Source organism: Mercenaria mercenaria, chromosome 6 (assembly GCF_021730395.1).
Source record: "Mercenaria mercenaria strain notata chromosome 6, MADL_Memer_1, whole genome shotgun sequence".
Classification (NCBI taxonomy): Eukaryota; Metazoa; Mollusca; class Bivalvia; order Venerida; family Veneridae; genus Mercenaria; species Mercenaria mercenaria.
In genome coordinates this window covers 66,929,116-66,957,058 of record NC_069366.1, presented here as the reverse complement: position 1 = coordinate 66,957,058, position 27,943 = coordinate 66,929,116, and the positions used below count along the sequence as shown (strand labels likewise).

The 27,943-nt window shown below is 36.6% G+C and overlaps 1 protein-coding gene across 2 annotated transcripts in view; it reads right to left on the bottom strand.

The window, feature by feature from the left end:
• LOC123548529 (protein FAN-like) overlaps positions 1–27,943 on the bottom strand; it is a 97,992-nt gene that overhangs the window by 29,603 nt on the left and 40,446 nt on the right. For both annotated transcript variants that reach the window (XM_045335848.2, XM_045335847.2), the window contains 10 exons: positions 24,187–24,289; positions 21,896–21,965; positions 19,161–19,292; positions 17,739–17,781; positions 17,135–17,310; positions 16,261–16,348; positions 13,936–13,994; positions 12,344–12,411; positions 4,240–4,307; positions 1,431–1,554 (listed from right to left, as the gene is read on the bottom strand). In XM_045335848.2, the coding sequence (XP_045191783.2) occupies positions 1,431–1,554; positions 4,240–4,307; positions 12,344–12,411; positions 13,936–13,994; positions 16,261–16,348; positions 17,135–17,310; positions 17,739–17,781; positions 19,161–19,292; positions 21,896–21,965; positions 24,187–24,289 (931 nt within the window). The remainder of the gene's footprint in view (positions 1–1,430; positions 1,555–4,239; positions 4,308–12,343; positions 12,412–13,935; positions 13,995–16,260; positions 16,349–17,134; positions 17,311–17,738; positions 17,782–19,160; positions 19,293–21,895; positions 21,966–24,186; positions 24,290–27,943) is intronic.

Here is a 27,943-nt window from a genome sequence, read left to right as displayed (position 1 = left end):
ATGCATGAAGTAGATATGGTCCAGACAAAGTCATTCTTGAATTTGACCTTTGACCTATAAGTGTGACCCTTGACCTTGGACCTAGGGACCTAGTTCTTGCACAGGACACTCCGTCTCATAACAATGAACATTCAGGCCAAGTTATATCAAAATCCTCCCACGCATCAAGAAGAAATGCTCCGGAAAAACTTCAATTTCACCTTTCATCTCCAACTGTGACCTTGACCTTTGAGACAGGAACTTGGGGTTTGCGCATAACATGCCTTCTCATTGAGGTAAACATTCATGCCATATATAAACAAGATTGGTTCATGCAAGTCAAAGTTATGGTCTGGACAAAATCTGACAGATGGACCGATGCATGCACGCAGGCACGGATGCATGCATACACCAAACCGGTTAAAGTGGCGACTATATCAGACTCACCGCAAGCAGGCTCGACAAAAATTACAAATCACAATGTGTGGGTTAATCGCTTTAAAAGAAAATTGTTCATTGTTCAAAAGAAACTTATTTAGGAATATATTAAAAATTTCACCATGTTTTAGGCAGAAAAAAGTGAGTTCTTATTTTAAGATTTTTTTAAAGTTCTACCTGGAGATGTGCACACATTAAAATTTGATATTTGAGAAAAGTGTGATATTCACACACCTAAAGTTTTTTGTTTTTTTTTACTAGACCGATAGATAGAGTGTTCCTCAGTGTAGATGAAACACAATTGTTTGATTTTATCCTGTCACATTATATACCAATAAAGATGACTGCACGAATACAAGGAAATGATTTTCCCATTCTTATTGAATTGTATATAAATATAATGGTTAAGATCACATTCGCAGGTACCATGTTTTTTATTATTATAATATTAGCAGAAATTGTTTGTCACTACAACTGTGTTTTATTATTATTATTACTATCATTTTTTATCACTATCATTAATGATAACAATAATAATAATTATAATTATTACTATTATTTTACATTCACTTATGGAAAATAGATTTCCTTCATCTCCACTGCACACATCTTCATAGTCTAGTGGGGGACCCCTGTTATTTTGAATATTCTTGACAGAATAAAAATGTCAAAAACTGGGTCATAACTCTAGGAAGAATCAATGGAAATGAAAGCCCCAAAAATATGCACATGTCCACATCATACTGACAAAGTACACCAAGTTTCATTTAAACTGGTTGAAAACTGTAGGAGTTGAGTAAACAAGAAAGTGTGAAAGATGAATATACAGAAAGTGTGATAGATGAATACACAGGAAGTGTGATAGATGAATACACAGATGGACTGACACAACGTATCTCCTGTGTCATTGATAACACAGGGGGCACAAAATAACACCTGACCTAACAAAACAAGCCAAAGTCATTGAAAGAGCTTTCCTTGACAAGATATATTCAAGTATACAGTACATGTACCTTGACAGTAGAATCCCAAGAGGCTGTGAACAGAAGATCATTTCTCCAGTATATAGTGATGACAGCATCATCATGTGCATGTAATGTGTCTAAAATATTTCCATATTCTACACTGTAAAAATATCTGAAAGTAAATCAATATTTAATGTCAGCACACAATTATCAATCTAGAAGTCAGTATTTATTATGTGAAAACAGAAAATAAAAATCTCTATACCAAAGTGCAGCCTCTCTTAATCTCACCTCTGGGAAGTAAACACCTTCTTTTAAGGTAGATATTTTCTATATCATTCAATGAAATTCTGTTAAAAAAAATAACATATAAATAAATATTCTATTTAACCTTTACCCTGCTTAATTTCTAAAATGGGCTGGTCCTCATTCAATTTGGGCAGTTCACAGAAAATTTACTGGCTGAAAAGCAGACAGTGCAGACCATGATAAGACTTCACAGATGTACAGGCTAATCTTGGTCTGCACTGGTCGCAAAGGCAGAAATTCACTTGCCAGCAGGTTAAATATTAAACAAGAGCTCTGCCAAATGGGGCATTATACACCTGAAGGGTTACATCAGAGGATGGAAGCAAAATTAAAGAACTTGGAGTGTGAAGCCAAAAGGATAGGAACAACAAATGAAAGAAATTCCAAAAAAATTCTAAGTCCACAAAAAAATCCTTACCAGGTAAAGGCATGTCAAAATACACCTAAAAATTGGAGGTTCCCTTCATGTTGTACCACTTGAAAGTGGTCTTGGTTTTTCCCTACGCCAGTAATTAAACAAGAGCTGTCTCCATAGGATGACACATGCCCCTGATGGCACTTTAAATGAATAGTTATGGCCGATGTTAGAGTTTAGGACCTTTGACCTACGGAGCTGGGTCTTGCGCGCGACACGTCGTCTTACTGTGTCACACATTCATGCGTAGTTATTTTAAAATCCATGCATGAATGACAAAGATATGGACCGAATACGCCCATCAATGCACTATCATGAAAAATGACCTTTAACGTCTAAGTGTGACCTTGACCTTTGAGCTACGGACCTGGGTCTTGCGCACGACACGTCGTCTTACTGTGGTACACATTCATGCCAAGTTATTTGAAAATCCATCCATGGATGACAAAGATATGGACCGGACACGCCCATCAATGCACTATCCTTTAACGTCTAAGTGCGACCTTGACCTTTGAGCTACAGACCTGGGTCTTGCGCACGACACGTCGTCTTACTGTGGTACACATTCATGCCAAGTTATTTGAAAATCCATCCATCGATGACAAAGATATGGACCGGACACGCCCATTAATGCACTATATTTTAAAGTCTAAGTGTGACCTTGACCTTTGAGCTACGGACCTGGGTCTTGCGCGCGACACGTCGTCTTACTGTGGTACACATTCATGCTAAGTTATTTGAAAATCCATCCATCGATGACAAAGATATGGACCGGACACACCCATCAATGCACTATCCTTTAATGTCTAAGTGTGACCTTGACCTTTGAGCTACGGACCTGGGTCTTGCGCGCGACACATCGTCTTACTGTGGTACATATTCATGCCAAGTTATTTGAAAATCCATCCATCGATGACAAAGATATGGACCGGACACGAAAATTGCGGACAGACTGACAGTCTGACAGACCGACAGACGGTTCAAAAACTATATGCCTCCCTTCGGGGGCATAAAAAGTTTCAAAATAAGCTATTTATAGTAACACAAAAGGGAAGTAATTAAAAAACCTTTTATTGTAAGTGAACAAAAGAGGGATCTGCCAAAAAAAGGTCATATAAGACCTTTGACCCCTACGAGTGACCTTGACCTTGAAGTGAGTCATCTGGAACACACGCCCTGCACATCGTCTCGCTGTGGTGAACATTTGTGTCAAATTTCTTTGAAATCCTTCAAGCAGTTCAAGAGTTACAGAGCGGACACAACAAACTGATATGACCTTTGACTCCTAAGTGTGACCTTGACCTTGAAGCGAGACATCCAAAACATGGGCCCTGCACGTCGTCTCGATGTGGTGATAATTTGTGTCAAGTTTCTTTGAAATCCTTCAAGGGGTTCAAGAGTTACAAAGCGGACACGAAATTGCTAACGGATGGACGGACGCACAGACGGACACCAGTGTCATAACATAATACGTCCCTTCGGGCGTACAATGATAGCAATGAATCTACTGTAAATGTTTACCGGACAATTCAAAACAGACATGATCCTACTTGTACTATTCTAAAATAAGATTTATCAAGATTATCAATACAGTCAAACCTGTGTTAAAGACCACCTCTGAACAGAGACCACCTGGCAGTAAAGACCACATGTTTTGTTTCCCATTTTAACATTTACAGTGTATTTTAACCTGTGAATAAAGACCACCTCCCCATAAAGACCACATTTTGGCTCTCCCAAGGGTGGTCTTAATACAGACAGGTTTGGCTGTAGCTCAGAATCTACATTAAAATTTAGAAATTATTATCCCAAAATTTACAGTACACACTGCTGATTCACTTTACAACTGAAATTAAAATTACCCAAAAATCTACATTTAATTAAACTTTTTCATTATAATTCTCAACATACAAAACATCTTAACATTCTTTTCCTTAAAGATACACATTAGAACAAAGAGTGTGTACAATAAACCTGCACATAATTGTCACACAATCGAAGAATTTACAATGCAACCTACACATTTCAAAAATCTACAGTAAATCTTACACAAAGTTATCCCAAAACTAAGGTACAAAACCAAAAATGTACAATAAAACTAACACATTTCCCTAAATCTACAGTAACACTTACACATTATTATCCCATGCACCACATATCACAGTTTTACAATCTGGCATCACTATACATGATGATAAGGCCTGCAATAAAAATAAAACATCCAATTAAACTGTTTCCCTGTAAAACAAAGTACAATTATATCTGCCTCAGTGGTTACCTGTCTTATACAGCCAGTTGCCTTAAGCATTATGTCAGCTAACTTCCCAAGTGACTTTTGTTCAAATTTCAACATGTCTTAAACAGCCACCTGCCTGAAGCAGCCAGATTGTTTCTCTCCCTTGGCTGGATGCTTAACGACAGTTTGACTGACAGAGAAAGATAATTTTTTACTAAACAATTAAAAATACTTGAAGTGAATATGCACAGCTATGCTAAACAATCTGCTTTTAAAAAAAATAATTTAACTGTCAAAATAGACAAAATTAAGCTCTTCATGCCAAACTGTTTAACCTTTAGCCAGCTGGCAGCAAGTGATTCTGTCTTTGCAACAAGTGCAGACCAAGATCAGCCTGCACATCCATGCAGGTCAATCACGTTCTGCACTGTTTGCTATTCAGTCACTAAATTTTGAGTGAACACCCCTTCAAATGATAAATGGTATTGCCAAAGTAGAATGATGGACCAGTCCATTATAATAGAAATTTGGCTAAAGGTTAAAATTCTAAGAAATATGTACTTACAACAGGGATGTGCCTAATTATAATTGTAATTTAATTAATTATAATTAATTACAAATTTTGATCTAATTGAAAATAATGAATAATTAAGCACAAACTAAATTAAAGTAACTGAAATTAATTAATTACTGACTTAGATTTGGGTTGTAATTGTCAATTAAATCTAATTACTTTCAATTACTTTGGCTTCTTTACTGATCAATGGGGGTGTGAAATTTTCATAGTGACAGTAAATAGCTGACAGGTATTGTTGTATCAACAATATAAAATTATTCGCGTTTCGAAATTACTTTTCTTGGTAGTTTATCCCAGTACGAGTTTGGTCTGAAGTTTATGCTAGTATATTTTGGCGCTCTTTTTCACGTGAATTTCGTGAAATATTTCGGCGTATGTAAGTGTGAACTGGTATTGTTCTCACCACTCGAGGTTTATGATTGGCAGCAAACAGTCTGTAATTCAGTATGAATTCAGAAAATACAAACAAGGATTCGTTATGGGACCTGAATGACTTCTTCGATGAATAATTCTATGAATAGAAACATGAGAAGTGGGATTTTAGAGAAGATTCACAGAGTGAGCTGCAGTATACGACTGGAGAGAGGAAGGTTGCTGGTGATTTCGATGACAAAAGAAAAGAGCTGAAGAAAGAGATAGGGTAGGCTTGAGAAGTTTTGAAAGAACCAGACACAGTCGTCTGTCAGTAGTTTTGGACCTGTGGACATTGCTGTAAGTCGTTTGAATTTATTTTCATAATGATGAAATCGCCCCTTAGATTACCACAATGTATGCTTTACCATCGATGTTATATAAACACAAGTCCGTTAATCTGCACGTTAAATTCATGAGAACATTTATTACACAGGTTTAGAGCAGAGATCAAGCAATTTGTTATTAATCGTAAACAAATAAGCCTATGTTACGGGGATTTATCACATACTCATGATACTGGACTAAAATAAGTATTTATTCTTTTAATATAGGGCTTGTTGTGTTCATATAAGTTTAAAATGCTAACCGGAATGTTCTCTTGGTCTTTTCGAAGCTTTCGGTGCACAGGTGCAGCCAGAGCTCCAATGGCGGGATTACAAACCGGAACTAGATATATCGTCTGCTATACCTGTGGTAACGTGGGACGATTCGCTCGACAAGTTAGAATCTACAGTAGCAAAGCCACTGACGAAAGTTAACATCATTGAGAAGATGATAAGTATTGCTTTTATTCATATTATGCAGACGATAAATGCCAAGCGAATTTCTGCAAATCTAACTTTGTGTTTCCTAGCAGAAAACTCAGTGAAAGGCAGACTGAAAATAGTATTTCACATTTTTGAATTAATGCCGATACAGATATCCTTTCTGTAATTCACTATGGATATGTTACTCTTTTTATCAAAAAAAAAAAAAAAAAAAAAAAGCGCCGTCATTTGTTTTTAAAAAAAAACAGGTCTGATCTAGAAAATTTAGTGATTTTATTTTTCTGCTGTTAAAGATTTTGTCAAAAAGACCTTAAAATGCGAGTCCTTTGTTGGTGGAGATTTATCTTAAAAGAAAAGTTTGATTCTAGATTTTAGTGTATTTTAAATAGAGTAGTTTATTTTTATAATTTTAGTGAATTGTATGGACCGTTTTTCTAGTGAGTACAATAAAAAGTTGCCTCTATACAATTCATGATTTAGGACCTCAGACACGGAGGCTTTCGACGCTTGTTCCGTTTCTTGGAAAACTGAAAACGATTGGTTAGTTCCGCTGATATTTCTTATACTCAAGTGTTTAAATTTCTTCTTGTTTTGTAAAGCTAGAGGTACATTGGTTGCTCCTTACCGGCCATCTAACCCCCAACCCCACCCTGCGTTTTGCGCACTTTTTGTTTTCAAAAGGTTTTAATCTTTAATTAACCAGAAACATATATATACAGGGGTATTACAAGAATTCTATATTTGGTACAGTAAAGTTTAAAACATTGTGGTAAGGATTTTTGACAGTTTGACAGTTAAAGTCTAGTTTGAGATCTCCCCCTTGTTAAGTACCGTGGGAATTTTAGATGATTTCATTTTAGCAGATGTAATACCAATTAAAATTTATATATCATCCTTGTGTAAACAATGGTTGAAATACTATTGGTGGGTATATAGATTAATCCATTTGTACAGGTGTATCAGTAGTGGTATGCAGTTTTTAAAGTTACATAAACATCGTTATAAAGAGTGACAATTTAGTTTCACTTGTCTATGTCTGTGACAGTGTATATCATATTGAAGTACTGACATTTGTTTGCAGATTTGTTTAATACACACAGAAGATGAGAAACTGTTAAAAGATGAGCAGATATGATTTCACCATAGCTGTTTGCTTGTTGGAGGCAAAGAACCGTTTACATCTCTTGAATTTAAGAAGTTCCGCGACTGGTGTGAGAAAGTGACGTTACCTGGTTCGCCATTGACTGTGGCATTGTACGTGGTGCCTATAAGTGATAGCTGTTGCAGTAAGTCAAAGTTAAACATGGTTTTCTACTCTATTAATTGGTCATACGTTCTGTCAAATGTACAAAATCCATGTAACGATGATTGTTTGAAACTGTTTAAATGACTGTAAAAGAATAACTGCCAGACCGCTGGTAAAGAATTCTAATATTATGAAACAGTTTATTGAACATTTCTGAGAGCAGTTCCCTATCTGATTTAAGATTAGTTTGTTTATTTATTCATATTTTTTTTTTTTTTCATTTGCCGGAATTTTAAGAATTAATGAATCACTAAGGATATCAAGATTTCAGAATTTCATTGTTAGATATAGTTACTGAAAGTCAGACACTGTTGTTCTTAGAACGGAAACGTATACCGGACATTCCTCCTGCCTTGTCGCTATCTTAGAAAGATATATACGAAAACCACTTATATCATTTTCTTCAGAATATATTTTTCGTTCAGACATTTTCAAGAAAAAGCTTAATAAACGTATGTTTTGCGAAGTGATTCAGACAGCCGCTTTCTTATTCTTCTGTTCATCTTGGTTTAAACAAAAACTTCAGTTAGATGTCTGGACTTCATTCTTTTCGGTCGGGGGCTGATACTATGGTTGCTAACAGAAGTACTTGTGAAAGGTTGTGGCAGAGGCATGGCAGGTGGAAATGTGTCATCAAGAGATGGCTATGTGAAAGACTCTTTGAAAGATCGTCATTTGTCTCTCATAATTAAGACTTTTAAACATATCAGGTTGAATTTATTGCGTGCATTTTATTTTTCTATATGTTACACTCTTAAAAGGTGCTTGAGACTAAATAAATATGGTAATGTCACACTGGGTTTTATTTACATCGGAATACTGTACTTAGTGTTTAACATGTAACAGAATTATCTATATTGTTTAACTTACAGTTGCTGGTAGCGGAATGCTGCAATGTATGCATTACAAGCAGCTGAATGCTGTGTTATGTACTCTTCTTACAGTGGTATGCTACGTTAGGTTATTTTCAAGAAGCGGAATGCTGCATTAGGTTATCTGCAAGCCGTGGTAGGCTGCGTTATGTGCTCTTCTTACAGTGAAATGCTGTGTTATGTGCTCTTCTTACAGTGGTATGCTGCCTAAGGTTATTTTCAGATGCGGAATGCTGTTTGCAGCGGAATGCCGCGTTAGGTTATGAGCAAGCAGCAGAATGCTGCGTTTTGTGCTTTTCTTGCAGTGGAATACTGCGTTAGGTTATCTTCAGACAGCGGATTGCTGCGTTATGTGTTCTTCTTGCAGTGGAATGCTGCGTTATGTGCTGTTCTTGCAGTGAAATGCTGCGTTATGTTATCTGCAAGCAGCGGATTACTGCGTTATGTGCTGTTTTTGCAGTGGAATGCTGTATTTGTTTATCTGCAAGCAGCGGTATGCTGTGTTATGTGTTCTTCTTGGAGTGGAATACTCCGTTAGGCTATTTTCAAGCAGTGGAATGCTGCGTTATGTGTTCTTCTTGCAGTGGAATGCTGCGTTAGGTTATTTTCGAGCATTGGAATGTTGCGTTATGTGTCCTTCTTGCAGTCAATGCTGCGTTATGTTATTTTCAAGCAGTGGAATGCTGTGTTATGTTATTTTCAAGCAGCGGAATGCTGCGTTATGTTATTTTCAAGCACTGGAATGCTGCATTATGTGTTCTTGCAGTGGAATACTCTTAGGTTATTTTCAAGCAGTGGAATGCTGCGTTATGTGTTCTTCTTGCAGGAATGCTGCGTTAGGTTATATTCAGAAGTGGAATGCTGATTATGTGCTCCTTTTGCAGTGGAATACTGCATTAGGTTATTTTCAAGTAGTGGAATGTGCGCTATGTGTTCTTCTTGCAGTGGAATGCTGTGTTATGTTATTTTCAAGCAGCAGAATGCTGCATTATATGTTCCTTTAGCAGTGGAATGCTGTGTTAGGTTATTTTCTTGCAGTGGAATGCTGCGTTAGGTGTTCTTCTTGCATTGGAATGCTGTGTTATGTTATTTTCAAGCAGCGGAATGCTGCGTTATGTTATTTTCAAGCTGTGGAGTGCTGCGTTAGGTGTTCTTCTTGCATTGGAATGCTGTGTTATGTTATTTTCAAGCAGCGGAATGCTGCATTATGTTATTTTCAAGCAGAGGAATGCTGCGTTATGTTATTTTCAAGCAGCGGAATGCTGTGTTATGTTATTTTCAAGCAGATGAATGCTGCGTAATGTGTTCTTCTTGCAGGGGAATGCTGCGTTAGATTATTTGCAAGCAGTGGAATGCTGCTTTATTTGCTCCTCCTGTAGTGAAATGCTGCGTTAGGTTGTTTTCTTGCAGTGGAATTTTAAGAAGTGGTATGCTGATTTTTGTGCTCTTCCTGCAGTGGAATGCTGCGTTATGTTATCTGCAAGCAGCGGAATGCTGTGATATGTTATCTTCAAGCACTGGAATGCTGCGTTATGTGTTATTAATGATGCGTTAGGTTATTTGCATGCAGTGGAATGCTGCGTTATATGTTTTCTTGCAGTGGAAGGCTGCGTTAGGTTATCTGCAAGCAGTGGAATGCTGCGTTATGTTTTTTGTAAGCAGCGGAATGCTGCGTAATGTTGCTTTATGTGCTCTGCAAGCAGCGGAATGCTGCATTAAGTAATCTGCAAGCAGCGGAATGCTGCGTTATGTGCTCTGCAAGCAGCGGAATGCTGCGTTATGTACTCTGCAAGCAGCGGAATGCTGGAGTTAAGTAATCTGCAAGCAGCTGGAATTTTGCGTTATATGCTCTGCAAGCAGCAGAATGCTGCGTTATGTGCTCTGCAGGCAGCGGAATGCTGCATGATGTTTTCTGCAAGCAATGTATTCCTGCTGAAATGGGTTTGAGACGATTGGGCTTTGGTGATCGGATGGTCTTTCATAGAAGTGGGATATTAATGTACAAGGTAACCACGGTAATTAAGTATCGTTAATAAGTATTTCTTTGTTTTCCGTTTACTGCGTCAATAATTTTGATACAGAAGACTGTTAGCATTTTCTCTCTTTGTTATCTCGATATGCTGCCAATTATATACCTTATTCCTACTTTTATTGTTTCTTTTTTGTCTCGTTGAAGGTAATTGAGATTAGAGAATAATTAATTTACTCACAGCTTTAGCGTGAGTAAATAAAATTATTCGCGTTTCGAAATTACTTTTCTTGGTAGTTTATCCCAGTACGAGTTTGGTCTGAAGTTTATGCTAGTATATTTTGGCGCTCTTTTTCGCGTGAATTTCGTGAAATATTTTGGCGTATATAAGTGTGAACTGGTATTGTTCTCACCACTCGAGGTTTATGATTGGCAGCAAACAGTCTGTACCCGCCCTCCCTCCCATGATGTATGTTGTGCTTGTATTTTAGTTATAGCTTGCTTCAACGAAACAAACTGGCATGAAAATCGCTTGACTAGAATATTAGTTTATTTTATTATAAAATAAATGCTGTTTTTGGTTTATGTTTACTATTCTACGCAGGTTATGTTAAGTTTTGAATATATATAATGTGTGTTTGTTTTTTCTAAGTAAATCACTCAGTTTGTTAGTTGTAAAGCTACAATTTTGGTTGTATCTGTTTGGTTCTGGTTATGTCTTTTCTAATAAAATCTTAAACACCAGATAAAATTAGAGATTTTATTAATTATTCACGCCTGTGTTTTACGCAAACTTGAAACATTTATCTTAACAACATGATTAAATTTACTTTTAGTCTCGTTTCAGTTCAAATTTACCGGATACTAGATCGCTTGGAACCATACGAAGAACATTAAATCGATTGCTGAAATATGGATTTACTTCGCGAACAATTGTACACTTATATGCTGCCAATTATATACATTATTCCTACTTTTATTGTTTCTTTTTTGTCTCGTTGAAGGTAATTGAGATTAGAGAATAATTAATTTACTCACAGCTTTAGCGTGAGTAACAGGTGTTAGAGGTGTTAATCCCTATTCAGTTCTGTTAAGAGTGATCACTGGGTGAACATTTTAGTCACTAAATCTAATAATTAGGAATGTACAGAAAAACTGATATTGAAACTTGTCATTCTGTCCTGGTATTACACATAGTGCACATCATGAATTCATCAGCTCTCAAACATTTTATCCTTCCAAAGGATACTAGTGGAAATTTTCAAGCAAAATGCAGACACTGCTCAAGGGAATACAAGGGCAGTCATGAAAGTTTTGTTACAGACAAAAATTTTGAGGCAGTCATGTTCTTGAAGTGCAATAAACCTTTGTGAGTTGCAGGATACTGTCTCATATGAATGTCAATGTGTACATTGCTGATACGAACTGAATGACTGAATTTCAATATGTTTTCTTGCTGACGTTTGCAGATATTAACATGCATGTATTAAGTAAATGATTTGATTTGCTGCTTTTATGCACATTTTGTCAAAAAAGCTTTGAATTGTTAATAATTATGTTGAATAATAAAAATTGTTTTGCAAATGACTGAATTGTTAGAGATAAAATAATTAATTATAATTAATTACTTTTGGCAAAATAATTGTAATTAATTAATTACTTTTTGAAAATGGCTTATAATTCAATTTAATTTAATTAGCAATTTTCTCAATGTAACTGGAATTAATTAATTATTTTTGAAAATAATTAGGCACATCCCTGACTTACGAAGTCATTATTATTTGTGACTGGCTACATGTCATGGACTTTGTGCTTTTGCGAATCAGTGAAATTCAATCCCAAGAAACAAATGAGCTTGAATCATTCATTTTATCTTTTAAAGTAGAAATTCATAAATTTCAAATCATGAAAGCGCCCTTTCAATTAAAACTTAAAATTACTAAAACTGTGATTTCAAAATAGCATACAAAGTGTTAAGTTATGAAAATCAGATTTAGATCCAGCAATGTCTAGGATGAGAGTCCAAAACCTTAACATCTACAACTGTTACAATACTGATTAACAATTGGTCAAAAACTTAGCCAAGAATAACACACCATGTTAGCTACAGTAACACTTCTCAGCTGCCTCTGCTCTTCCAAGGAGTACAGCTTCAGTAAACTGTCTGAAAGTAAAATATAGATAAGATGTATGAACATGTGTGATAAATTTTATACATCTTTTGAAATTACTATTTCCTGAATAAAATTCAAAGACCAGAAATGACAGACTTCAGTTTTGACAAAATTTATTGTAATGGGATAACATATATTTTGGCACCAAGATGTGTGTTTTACAGATTTTCGTTTTTTCCCAGACTCTAGCTTTCTCAGATTATATTGTATAAACAATTATTTCTAGCAACAACAAAGCCAACTACTTGTAGCTACAACTGCAGTTCTGCCACAATTTTTGTTTACAGTGGTTTCGTGTGTGTGTACATACTTGTTTGGGGTCATATAAACAATGGTGTCTACTAGTTGCAATGACACAATATGCAACTTTATGGTGCTGCCTCAATGCATTCTCGCATACCAGAGGTCTACCATGGTCCCACGGATGAACCTCTGGCACATTTGTGGTTTGATTACATTACAGGTAAAACATTTCAGCCAATCAGTGTCGTTTCGCGACAAATCGTAGCGAACCAATCAAAATTGTTCGTGAAAAGAGTGACCGCGTCCTTTCCAATATCGATGTCAAATTACGAAGAATATTATTATTATCTGAGGTAAATCTCTCTTACTACTGAATTACAGGAATAAATCTTTATTAATCGCAATCATGGAATATTGCTTTTATCCATTGTAAGGAAGTATTTTTGCTTACAGGTTGTTGAAGTTTCAGTTCGGCATGCCGAATAATGGCGAACAATGATTGGCTGAAACCACACCCGGTATTAAGTACGAGTGCGCATGCTCGCCAAATAATCGATAAAAATAAATCAGAGGTTCGTATCGGGATTTTTACGAACCTCTGATGGATGAGAATGCCTCACTGGAATACCATGCCTTAGACACATGGTATGATATCCCACCCAGTCACATTATTCTGACATCGGGTTAACCAGTCCTAGAACTATCTTTTTAATGCTAAGAGCCAATTGTGGAAGCTACTAGTACCATTTTTCACACCATAAGTATGATACAGGCAAGGAGCGAACCCACACCTCCCACACTCCAAGCAGGTGCTCTATCACTAGGCCACCAAAGGGTTTCAACAAGTGGTCTTGATTCACATGTCAAAACACATTGCAAATTTATAAACTGGAAATGAAAATTGTGGTGTTTTAAGACAGAAAGTCCTCAGGTTTGAAAGTGCAGACCAAGAAACCAGGAGTGGGGAGTTCGAGCATCGATTTATCCCACCAAAATTACTAAAATTGGGATACTAGTAAGAGTCACTTGTATGGCATGCTAAAGCACCAAGAAGTCTTCCACAATTTGTGCGGCTTTTTGTATCTTGCACTATCCTTCCAACTTATTAAATTACTAACCACCTTCTGGCGGAGTCTGCCATATGGGTTATGAGTGGGGACTAGGTCTGACTGTATTAGATCAGATAAATTTTAAATACTTCATAATTTTGATATTGCCATGAATCTAGAGGAGTGTTACTTTATTAGATTAATATTTCTGATTTCATTTACCTTGTGAGACAGAAAATGCCATTTTTTTCTTTAGGCATAGCTTCACATCTGTTATTGTGCTGGAAAATAACAAAATATTTAATATCGCCCTTTGATGACAATAATGTCTGCAATAATATCTACAGCAAGCAAAAATCTATATATAATTTTGATTTGAAAGACAGTATGAATTTAATTATTTCTGAAAGTAAATCTAATAACAGATATGGAAATTCTCAGAAAATAATATCTTTCAAGCTGAAAACAGTCTGTTGGTTCATGTAATTAACTGGCGGCAGACGCATTTCTCTATTTTAGAAGAAGTGGCACTGACCCAATGGCCTCATTTGCAATTTTAATCTTTGTCTCAATATAAGCTACCTGCAGGTTAGTTTCATTTGCTTCTCTTTATCCTAATTCAAGATGTGGAGCTAATATGGTGTTTTCTATTTTTAGCAAGAATGACCTGACCTTAAACAAAATGATCCATCTATCAAATCCCAACACTGACAATTATATAGACTTCCTACAGCCTCAGTTTTATTTAATTCTTTCTTCCTAACTTCAGTTTTTAAACAAACTTTCTTTTCTGTTTTTAGAAACGATGACCTTGACCATGACTCCAAAGGTTATACATTTAATCTCAACCTAGTCTTGCTATAAGCTATCTCAAGTCAAGTTTCATTTAAATACATGTATATCAATCCAAACTTAAGTTATTAAGCTCACTGTTTTATACTATTTTTTTAACAGTGACCTTTATCCCACTGACCCATAACTTAGCGTTCATTTAAACTTCCATTAGCATAAGACTTAGTGTCATCTGATCCACTAATATTCAAACTTGAGGAAAATGAACAGACACTGTTTTTCTATTCTTGAACAGTTACCTTGACCCCACTGGTCCCATATGCAATAATCAACTTGGTCTTACTCTAAGGTATTTAAAGCTGATTTTCTTTTTTTTTCTGCCAGACTGTTCTTATTAAGTGAACATTTGTCTTTGACATACATGTGATACGTCCCGGATTGTCCGGGATTGTTCCGGAAATTATACTCGTCCCGGTGTCCCGGACAGTCTTAAAATGTCCCGGAAAAATAAAAATACAGGAACAAATAAAAACAGTCCCCCAAAAAACTTGTTTTTGTCTATAATTTGTTAAATTTTACACAATAAACAGTCCCCGTTGTCACATTGTTTATTCCTAATCACTTTCATGCCCTCGAGCGGGCGAGCGGGACACGTGTTGATTAAGCCTGCTTTGATCACGCAACTATCTTTTGATGACACCGATTAAGTTACAGTCAGTTATTATGATGACCCTGATTAAGAACTGACAGGATTATGCAATCAATAACTGTTTTATGATAGTTAAATTAGGAACAATAGTTGTAAATCTCTTTGTTTTTAGCACGTTGGCGGTAAAGCTACATGTAGCCTTTATGGAAGAGATTATTGAAAACAGGCAATTAAACGATGATTATTTTAAAAGGTTGTAATTATTTAAGATCTAGATCGATTGTCACACATATTTTAAATTAAAATGCTGAATGCCTTTGCCGACCGACCCATGAAAATTGACCCGACTCCAAATATTTTATATTGTCGATTTTATCTACAAGATTTATTTTATTCCTTTAAGGATTCATTTAATTATTAGATAAATGTTTAAGCTTTAGAATGATACCAAATTAGCTAGAATCTAAATCACAATGACCAGGTTGATTCTTCGTATATAGTAAGTCTCCTAATTCTGTTCACCTCGGGAACGCAATACATTCACGTGCCGAACTATAGATGTATTACCCATATACATGTATTTACCTCCCTTAGAAAGCTAGACGACATTTGCCGCAAATTAATACAAGCGAGTGAACAATGTTTAGTCTCGGGAAACTACATGTATATTATGATATTTTAGCATGAAACAGATGAATACCAATGTCACGGTGTATGTCCCGGACAAAAGGTAAAAATCCCGGAAATTTTAACTCAGAATCCCGGAAACGTTCTGAAAAATTATGGCATGTATGGTCTTTGACAATTTAGCAAAAACAATAAAATCACATGACTGGACAGTTTAAGTCAATCTTTATGCTATTCCAGATTTTTTTGGGCTATTAAACAATGTACAATCTTCAAAAGAGATGCTGTGAAATCATTAATTTTCACAGAAGATCAATTTTCATTGATTTTGTGTCTGTTTCAATATAAGAGTAAAATCCAAATGAACAAAGAAAAGTACTAAATATTTTCTCTTTACACTTTGAAATAAAAAAAAGCCATTTGAATGAAACCATAAAAATTCATGCCAGTGAAATTAAATTATCTGAGAGTATACTGACTCTTTATGCTTTGAAAACGTCAACAGTTTATGCATGTGAGTAAAATCTACTGTCTGTGGCACTGTCTCTTCTTCGACATTGTCTGTGTCTGCAAAAAAAATAATCATGACTGTATGAAAAAAAATGAATACAACTTAAGACAGTTTAAATTAACTTTTAGAAAAAAGTAAACCTTTTATAGAAATGTTGTCCTTTAAAAGGAAAGGAATACCTATTTACAAACTGAATTCAGTTTAATCCTATATGGTTATTACTTTTGACAAGAAAGAGTTTTTTTGTATCACAGGGGCAGTCATTCTGAAGTTTCTAGAAAAGGCATATCACGGGGGCAGTCATTCTGAAGTTTCTAGAAAAGGCATATCACAGGGGCAGTCATGCTGAAGTTTCTAGAAAAGGCATATCACGGGGGTAGTCACTCTGAAGTTTCTAGAAAAGGCATATCACGGGAGCAGTCATTCTGAATGAGGCATAGCTTATCAATTAGAGAGGATCAGCCAGTAATTGCCTAGAGTTTCAACTTCCGTATAATTTTAAACAAAGTTGTTTTCAATAAAGACCAATACAGTGATTTATATGCAGAAAGTAATTTGAAATATGCCAGAATTTGTTAACTGTCTTTAAATATCTACAAAATATATTTGCGGTTTTCTTTGAAATGCAACTGCGTTTAAAGGACACAAAGGAAAATCTAAATAAACATATCTCATGATAACTAAAAGAGATCTTATTCATGAAGATGCTATTTCACACTTTGCTTAATAAGCACCTTTCAAGGTCTTTTGATAAACAGATCAGGGTGACATGTAATTTCACAAGGAAACAGCCAGTAATGATTATGTCATTTAATTTAGTTCTTTGTTGTTTTTGTACAAACCTAAACTTGGAGTTTCTTGAACATGTGTTATCAACTGCTGCAGGTTTTCTCTTTCATGTGGATGCTCTTTAGATGTGAATCTGGCAGGGTGGGGTGTTGTAAGCAACTGTTTGGGTACCTGCCCAAACTCCATAATCTGAATTTCCATGCAGGCTCTCTCATTTGGATCCTTAATACTGAAAAGTGAATGAAAATCATTTTCAACCATCTATTAATGAAAAACTGGGCCAATAAAAGTTAACTACTGTAACTCATAAAATGAATTATGCCTATTCTTTGAGTTCAAATCCTGTCACAACAGTGTGAAATCATTTGAAAATTTTTCGAGTTTTTGCCCAAAACTGATATTTTGTTACAGTATGTATTTGTAGAATTCTGCTTATCAAGATAAAAGGGTAGGAATTTTTCTGGTTTGTTCAGATTTAATCTCGTGGATTGACCCAACCACAAATCAACAGAAATTAGTACCCCAGGAATATTAATCATTTCTCAGTAGCCCTTCTGTGAAGTATGTAAGTTTCAATTTAGGCTGTGCAAGTTAACAGGTTTTAGACATAACTTCTAGTTCCACATCATGCATTCACAATAAAATCTAACAGCTTACCTGTCCAAGTCAATGGAGCCTTCATATGTCAGGTAATAAAACACTGAAAATAGAAGAAAGATCTACACATGTATGTGGTATTTGTCACTCATATTATTCACTGCAGATTAAAACAACAAATACCTGTAATACAACCAGAGTACTTGGACAATCATTCACCTGTTATTGTAAGTAACCAACAACTTCCCATTTTAGTTAATGTCGGAGAATGAATGATCTCAGAATGCATTATTTCAGGCATCACAGCCTTGGTAAACTTCTAAACTTGCGAGGCAGCACGTTTGACATTCTCATGCCATATTTCAAAGCTACAGACAAGTGATTCAATGACACTGTAACACTATACAGTGGTAAGATTGCATTCACACTTTTAATGATGTTGTAAAGAGAACACTAAACTTTAGTTTATAAAACTGAGTCTGAAAACCAGTCCATATACAAAAGCTTTTGATTGGTTGTTTCGCAGAAATCTTGAAGTGAATACTGAGAATGGGATCTAAGTTCAATTTTATAACAATAAAAGTAAAGGACCTGTAGGAGTACCGCCTGTCAAAAATTAACAAGAGCTGTCGGAAGACAGCAACACTCAACTATTCAACAGCTTGATCAATTGTATGAATATTAAAGCAAACAACTGGGCATAGTTTTGTAAAAATGCAAAGAGAGTTAATAAATATGGAACACATGTCAGATCATCACAGTAAACAAGTGTGTGAAGTTTCAATTCATTCCCATTTGTGGGTACTGAGATATATACAGCTTACATAAAAACCTTTACCAAAATTTCGAAAAAGGGGCATAATTTTGTAAAAAAGCAAAATAGAGTTACAAAACCTTTGCAATGCAAGTCCGTTTATCATAGTGAATAAGTTTGTGAAGTTTCAATCAATTTCCACAAGTGGTTACTAAGATACCAACTTACATATAACAAGTATGCCCACAGGCAGAATGTCGAGCCCGCCAGCTGTCAAGTGTGACCTTGACCTTGGACCTGGTTCTTGCGCATGACACTCCGTCTCATAATGGTGAACATTCATGCCGAGTTACATCAAAATCCCACCATGCATGAAGAAGAAATGCTCCAGATAAACTTCAATTTGACCTTTGATCTCCAACTGTGACCTTGACCTTTTAGATAGCAACATGGGGTGTGCGCATGACAGGCCTTCTCAATGCGGTAAACATTCATGCCAAATATAAACAAGATTGGTCCATGCATGTCAAAGTTATGGTCCGGACAAAATCGGACGGACGCACGGACGGACTGACGCATGCACGTACAATGAAAGTGGCGACTATATCGAGCTCAGCGCTAGCGGGCTCAACAAAAACTTAAATTGGGATGCGGACAAGGACACATGGGCGAGTCCAATAGCTCTACCTACTCTGAAATTTCGAGCTAAAAACTGGATGAATGCTTACCATTGTCTGCTTTTTCAGCCTCTTCCCCACGCTGCTTATGTCCAAATACTAGATCAATCCATTCATGAAGATGTCTTGACACATATTCACACTCTAATGCCTCTCTCATTTTCTTTATGAAATCTCTTGAATCTAAATAATTTAACAAGAGCTCCGCCAAGCGGGGCAATATACGCCCTAAGGGTTACATCAGAGGATGGGAGCAAAATTTAAAGGAATTGAAGTGTGAAGCCTAAAGGACAGGAACAACAAAGGGAAGAAATTCCAAAAAAATTCTGAGTCCACAAAAAAATAATCCTTACAAGGTAAAGGTATGTCAAAATACACCTAAAAATTGGATGTACCATCCGTGTTGTATCACAGAAAAGTGGTCCCGTTTTTTCTCTACAGCCAATAATAAAAATGTTTCAATATAAGCTATTTATAGTAATGTAAAGGGGAAGTAATTAAAAAATATTTATTGTATTTGAACAAAAGAGGGATCTGCCAAATAAAAACAAGAGCACTGCTATGCAGAGCAATAAAAACAAAGCGAAGTCATATATGACCTTTGACCCCTAAGTGTGACCTTGACCTTTAAGCAAGTCATCCTGAACATGCCCTCTGCTCGTCATCTCAGTGGTGTGAACATTTGTGTCAAGTTTCTTTGAAATCCTTCAAGCAGTTCAAGAGTTACAGAGCGGACACGAAACAAACTGATATGACCTTTGACTCCTAAGTGTGACCTTGACCTTGAAGCAAGACATCCAAAACATGCGCTCTGCATGTCATCTCAGTGTGGTGAACATTTGTGTCATGTTTCAAGAGGTTCAAGAGTTACAGAGCGGACACGAAATTGCTAACGGACAGACGAACGGACACCAGCGTCATAACATAATACATCCCGTCAGACATATAAAAATAGTCTGTCAATGTAGTAAAGCAGATACTTTTGACCACTATTTGTGCTTGATAATCTTATTTTGTTACTTCTATTTTGTTTTGTTGGATTCATAGTCACAAAAAAACAATTTAGGTCATTTGGTGACTTCATAAGCTTTCCATGGTAAAGTCCCACCGTTTCATGCACAAGCAGTAATCTCGGCAGAACCACCGACTCTGTTAACCAGTTGCACTACTTCTTCATATGAAGGATTCTACATTCTAAAATTTTGAACCCACATTGGTTTGGGGCAAGTTATTCTAAGTCAGCAATTTTAACAATTTGGCGGGGCCTCCGTGGCCGAGTGGTTAAGGTCGCTGACTTCAAATTACTTGCCCCTCATTGATGTGAGTTCTAGCTTCATTCGGGGCGTTGAATTCTTCATGTGAGGAAGCCATCCAGCTGGCTTACGGAAGGCAGGTGGTTCTACCCAGGTATCCGCTCATGATGAAATAATGCATGGAGGGGCACCTGGGGTCTTCCTCCACCATCAAAGCTAGAATGTCACCATATGACCTATAATTGTGTTGGCACGATGTTAAACCCAACAAAATAAATAAATAAACTAGAAGATGCTTTTGTAAAAAAAGCACATGTCTCCCCCAATGCAAAGTTGTATAGGCAAGAAGTCAATAGGGGTCAGGAGCGAAAGTCAAAGAGACACTGATGGTTGGCTACAATAGGGATCATCTACTTGGCATGTACAGTCATCAAGCTAAGTTTCAACACTCTTGGCCTAGTGGTTCTCAAGTCACTGTTCAGGCATCTGTGACCTTGACCTTTGATCAAGTGACCCCAAAATAAACAGGGATCATCTACTCTGCATGTCCAATCATCCTATTAAGTTTCAACATTCTAGGTCAAGTGGTTCTCAAGTTATTTTCCGGAAATGATTTTACATGACCAGGCCCGTGACCTTGACCTTTAATAGACTGACCCAAAAATCAATAGGGGTCATCTACTCTGCATGTTCAATCATCCTATGACGTTTCAACAATCTGGGTCAAGTGGTTCTCAATTTATTGATCGGAAATTGTTTTCCATGTTCAGGCTCCTGTGACCTTGACCTTTAAAAGAGTGACCCCAAAATCGATACGGGTCATCTACTCTGCATGTTCAACCCTATGAAGTTTCAACATTCTGGATCAAGAGGTTCTCAAGTTATTGATCGGAAATGGTTATCAATGTTCAGGCCCCTGTGACCATGACCTTTAACGGAGTGACCCTAAATTGATAGGGATCATCTACTCTGCATGACCAATCATCCTATTAAGTTTCAACATTCTGGGTCAAGTGGTTCTCAAGTTACTGACCGGAAACGGTTTTCAATGTTCAGGCCCCTGTGACCTTGACCTTTAACAGAGTGACCCCAAAATCAATAGGGGTCATCTACTTTGCATGTACAATCATCCTATGAAGTTTCAACATTCTGGGTCAAGTGGTACTCAAGTTATTGATCGGAAATGGTTTTCAACGTTCAGGCCCCTGTGACCTTGACCTTTCATGTGACCCCAAAAACAATAGGGGTTGTCTACTCCAGCAGCCCTACAATCCTATGAAGTTTGAAGGTTCTACATAAAATGGTTCTCCAGTTATTGATCGGAAACGAAGTGTGACGTACGGACGGATGTCCGGATAGACGAAGGACAGGGCAAAAACAATGTCTCCCCCAGAGGGGGAGACATAATTAACAACTCAGCCAAGTGAAGCCCCGATTTGATCACTAAACATAGCTAATAAACAAAAAATAATCAAACTGATGAAGCAATCAACTTACAGCCTTTCTAAGAATTAAATACTTTAAACTTCATACCTTTTGCCCATGGGGGTAGATCTACATTTCCTATGGGACGGCCATCTTGTCTTACCCCAAAATTGCACACCTGCAAATATCAACAACTTTTATTATTGATTTCATAAACGGAATGACCCCTGGTGCCTGATCATATTTTCAAAGATATACTGTATATTCCTTAACTCCTTTCCCCTAATAAAAGTCCCTCACATCTTTGTTAACTTAAAGGGAATTCCTATAGTTTTTTATGCGCATCTTTCTGCACAGCTGACACTTTCTATGGAAAACTGAAGTGAAGTCAACATTTGTTGAAACATGTGACAGACAATCTTAAATATGAGGAATCTTGAATGAAATAACATTTTTGGTAAGTTTTATAAGTAATCAAATGTTGATACTGGTTTATGTTGTATTGACAAGTATCATGCCTGACAGGTATCTTGCCATTTTTGTGGTTTTGTTTTCACATCGCATTTTAGTACAAAGACAGTGTTGTTCATATAATGTAAGACAATTGACTTAGTGCTGATAAGACAATATCACCTTTCAGATTATTTAGTATTCAATTATAGAAACAATTAAGAATTTTTTAAACCTTTTTTTAACTTCTAGCAGATATACATGTAATCAATTTGGTCAGGTTCGCCCCATTTTTCGACCGAACAGGTGTTGTATTCTAGCGGTCTTAACATAAAATTTAGCCTGGTGACCCATACATTTTTAGCCATTTTTATGCTCACAATGCAATTATTTATACACAAGAAAAACAGGGAAAAAAATTAAGGAATTTTTTTTTTAAATCAAAAAAAAAAATTCTTCACTATGAGTATTTTTCACTGAAAAAAGTTCACAAATTGAATATGAAACATTTTTTTTTTTTCATTTGTACCCATTATTGTAAGGATATAGTAATACAAATATGACTATGATATCAAATAAGTATATCAGGGCTCCAGATAATTTTTCATGCAACTAGTTTTTCACTTCTTGATTTTTTTCGCAATAAGTTCTTTCACTACCAAATTTTAAATTCAATTACTGTAAAATCATTAAATTTCTTGGGCATGAAATTTCGTTGTTTTGGTCAACACGGCAATTTCGTGGGGATATAAATTCATGGATTTCAACTTTTGAACATAAAATGAATGGGAATTTTACTTGTTCGTTGGGATTAAATTTCGTGGATTGACTTAACCATGAAATCCATGAAAATTAGTCAACCATGAATATTAATGATTTCACAGTAGTATTTCAAGTTTTCAGTTAGTTTTTTTATCTGCAAAAAGTTTAACCTTTCAGTTATTTTGTGGGAGGGAGCGTGTTTATCATTCATTTATTTATGCTCGTTTTACCAATAGGCCGTTTTCCATGACCGAAGAAATTTTTCCGTTGCATTTACATAATGATTTAGTCAAATATGTTTCACTGACTTTTCCAGATCAGAATCAATGACATATGTTACGATTTCTGACACAAAGCAACGTCCGATTTCTTCATAAGAATTTTCTGTTCTTGTCGTAAAATTAATCATAAAAGGAAATACGATGTCAGTTAGTATTTTTGCTCATCCTCGATTTCTGCCAACACCATATTCGCAACTTCTTAGCATGCTAATAACGGCACGGTTCGGTTTTATCGCTGACTTGCATTAGCAGTGTAATCTTATATAACACCCTGACAAAATATATCAGTGCAAACATAAAGATCGGAAGATGGTTTATTGGCATTTTCGGCTATTTTAAGGGGTTTTTGAAAGGACTTAAATTAAAAATCAATTCGTTTTTGAACGACAGGTTTTGGAATTTAATTCGTTATTGATGAAAATCATTTCGTTATAAAGATAAAACGATACTTATCTGGAGCCCTGGACTATATAATAAAATCTGTAAAAAGAATAAACCTTATTGTGCTGTCTTGATGTATATTTTGGTTGCTATTTATAAAAAAAGCAGAAAATTATGAAAATGTTGAAAAATCGCTGGCAGTTTCAGTAACAGTGGGTAAGTTCAAAGCAATTTTTCACAAAAACAAGCTTCGTGATCCATTGTTTTTATTTGTTCATTGTTTTCAGTACAAATTTTCCTATCATATATGTGAATTTGAAAAAATTCTATGGAAGGAAAAAAACTATAGGAATTCTCTTTAAGATGACTAAAAGGAAAGAAAAAGTTAATAAACTCCCCTGGCAGTGTTAATAAGGTGGAAATAAGGTATTCAAGCCAAAGAATATCGCATCTCTGCAAATTTATAACTTTTTTCTAAAGTAGCTTTTATAATTTACAAAAACAAAATGGAAAATCTGAACTTACCCCTGAGTTAATCATGTATTCTCCATTTCCATCAAAAAATTCTGGAATCAGTTCTTTAAAGTCAGCAGCACCATTTAAACAATTCTGCCAGACTTCCCACAGACTGAAAATTACAAACATAGTGTATATGTTACAACATGAAATAAATGAGTTCACAAGTAATGCTAGATGACTGAGTTCCAGAAATCACAGAGACTTATCATAACCCTTACCCTGCTAAATTTCTATAATGAACCTGTCCATCTTTCAATTTGGACAGTACCCTTAACTGTTAAAAGGGGTGCTTACCAAAGATACTGACTGAATGGCAAACAGTGCAGTGGATTTGCAGGCTGATCATGATCTACACTGGTCGCAATGGCAAATCAATCATGTCTAGCATGATAAGGTTAATGACTTATAACAGTTGATAAAAGGATGTAGGTACAGAGCAGACAATTCCTAACCCAAAAGTTATGGATTCAAATCTAAGAGAGACTAATTTCAAATCTCTTACCCAGGAAATGTACTGTTTCAAAAGCAGGTCCACATGGAGAACATTCTTGACTCATTCTTTTAGAATAAGACAAGGTAATTTGTCAAATAGAACAACTAACAATAAGCAATCATATGAAGTCTGAAGACTGAAGGCCAAAGCATTCTTTATTATCAAGAGGAAATGGTTTTCAGCATTATGGTCACTTTCCTTTGACCTACTGACCCCCAAAACAAAAAAGTTCATGTACTGACCACAAGCAATCATCCTGTGAAGTTTGACCATCGTGAGACTAAGCAATCTGTAGTTTTCGTCAAAAACAAAATGGTCTACAGACAGACAGACTGACCAACCAACCGACTGATAGACAATGAAAAACACAAAAATTTAAAGAACTCGAGTGTGAAGCCCAAAGGATAGGAACAACAAAGGGAAGAAATTCCAAAACAAGAGCTGTCACTAATGGTGACAAATGCGCCCCCCGCTGCGCCTTGACCATTGACCTGGTGACCTTGACCTTTGACGTGGCGACCCCAAAGTCAATAGGGGTCGTGTACTCAATAAGTACTATTAGCATGTGAAGTTTGAAGGTCCTGGGTGCAGTGGTTTGCGAGCAAAATGCCTTCATGCAGAAAGTTAACATTGGCCCCTGTGACCTTGACCTTTGACCTGTTGACCCCAAGGTCAGTAGGGGTCATGTACTCAGTGAGTACTATCAGCATGTGAAGTTTGAAGGTCCTGGGTGCAGTGGTTCGCGAGTAAAATGCCTTCATGCAAAAACTTAACGTTGGCCCCAGTGACCTTGACCTTTGATCTGGTGACCCCAAAGTCAGTAGGGGTCTTGTACTCAATGAGTACTATCAGCACATGAAGTTTGAAGGTCCTGGGTGCAGTGGTTTGCTAGTAATGTGCCTTCATGCAAAAAGTTAAAGTTGGCCCCTGTGACCTTGACCTTTGATCTGGTGACCCCAAAGTCAGTAGGGGTTGTGTACTCAGTGAGTACTATCATCAAGTGAAGTTTGAAGGTCCTGGGTGCAGTGGTTCACGAGTAAAGTGCCTTCATGCAAAAAGTTAATGTTGGCCCCTGTGACCTTGACCTTTGACCTGGTGACCCCAAGGCCAGTAGGGGTCGTGTAGTGAATGAGTACTATCAGCACGTGAAGTTTGAAGGTCCTGGGTGCAGTGGTTCGTGAGTAAAGTGCCTTCATGCAAAAAGTTAACGTTGGCCCCTGTGACCTTGACCTTTGACCTGGTGATCCCAAAGTCAGTAGGGGTTGTGTACTAAATGAGTACTATCAGCATGTGAAGTTTGAAGGTCCTGGGTGCAGTGGTTTGCGAGTAAAGTGCCTTCATGTAAAAAGTTAACATTGTGACTAACGAACGAACAAATGAACGAACGGACAGTTGAAAACTAATATGCCTCCCTTCGGGCGCATACAAATTCTAAGTCCACAAAAAAAATCCTTACCAGGTACAGGTATGTCAAAATACACCTAAAAATTGGAGGTACCATCCATGCTGTACCACAGAAAAGTGGTCTCGGTTTTTCCCTAAGGCCAATAATAAAAAAGTTTCAAATAAGCTATTTAAAGTAACATAAAAGGGAAGTAATTCAAACAAAAATTATTGTAAGTGAACAAAAAAAGGATCTGCCAAACAAAAACAAGAGCAATGCAATGCAGAGCAATATCAAAAAGCAGTCATATATGACCTTTGACCCCTAAGTATGACCTTGACCTTGAAGCGAGTCATCCAGATCACGTGCTCTGTACGTCGTCTCGGTGTGGTGAACAATTGTGCCAAGTTTCTTTGAAATCCTTCAAGCAGTTTAAGAGTTATAGAGCGGACATGAAACAAACTGGTATGACTTTTGACCCCTAAGTGTGACCTTGACCTTGATGCGAGACATCCAAAACATATGCTCTGCATGTTGTCTTGGTGTGGTGAACATTTGTGTCAAGTTTCTTTTAAATCCTTCAAGGGGTTCAAGAGTTACAGAGCGCAGACGAAATTACTAAAGGACAGATGGCAGAAATGAAAGAGAGGTCCATTTCTTTTGTTATTTTCTTTCGCTTGAACAGGGGGCCCTGGCCCTTTAATCTATTGTTAACCGATTGAAGCTATTGTTCTCTTTTGTTCTCTTTACTGTTAGATGTCCCTCTCTTTCATTCCGGTTGCCTGGACAGACGGACGGATGGACGGACAGACACCAGCGTCATAACATAATATGTCCCTTCTGGTGTATAACAATCAGCTAAGGCAGACAGAACTAGAGCTATAACTAAAGGTGATTAATACCCTTAGATGCCACCTTATTTAGGGAATTTTAAATATTCTGATCGCGTATTGTGACCTTCAAGTGTGACCTTGACCTTGAACCTAATGACCTGGGTTGTACACTCTGTTTGTCATCTTGATGAAGTTAACAACTGATGCTTGTTTTATAAAAATATTTCCTGTTGTTAAGAACATATGGAGCAGACACAAATTTGAACTATCTGATCTTTGACCTCTAAACTGGACCTTGACCTTGGACCTAGTGACCTAGGTTATGCACTTCGTACTTCATCTGGATGAGGTTAACAATTTCATGAAAACCCTTTCAGTCATTAAGATATAGAGAGGACACAAATTTGATCTTTCACATCAAGTGTGACCTTAACATTGGCCCTAGAGACCTGGGTTGTGTGCTCAGCATGTCCTCTAGATTTAATTAACAAATAATGCTAATGTTATGAAATTCATTTCTGTATTTAAGAAGTTATAGAGCAGACACAAACATGAGCTATTTGATCTTTGATCTTTGAAGTGTGACCTTGACCTTAACCCGAGTGACCTGGGTTGTGCTCTCTGTATGTCATCTTGAAGAGGTTAGAAATTGATGTTAGTTTTGTGAAAATCCTTCGCTCTGCCTGTCATCTTTATAAGATAAATATAAATTTTGATGCTTGTTTTAAGAACATCTTTCATGTGGTTCAGAAGATACGAAGCGGACACAGTTAAGCTATTTGACCCTGAACCTCCCAGTGGGACCTAGACCTTGGACCTAGATTGTGTGCTCTGCACATCACCTCGACAAGACAATCAACTGTAGCTTGTTTTATAAAAACCTTCCAAGCACTTAAAAAGATATGAAACTGACACTAACATGGACAGGCTGGAAGACGTTCCAATATGTGTGACTCCAATAAAGCCCAAATATACTTTGTATTTGTGGGTATATGAAACACTTCTGAAGCTAAAACATTTGCTTTTGCTGTTTTTACATCAACGAGTAAACAC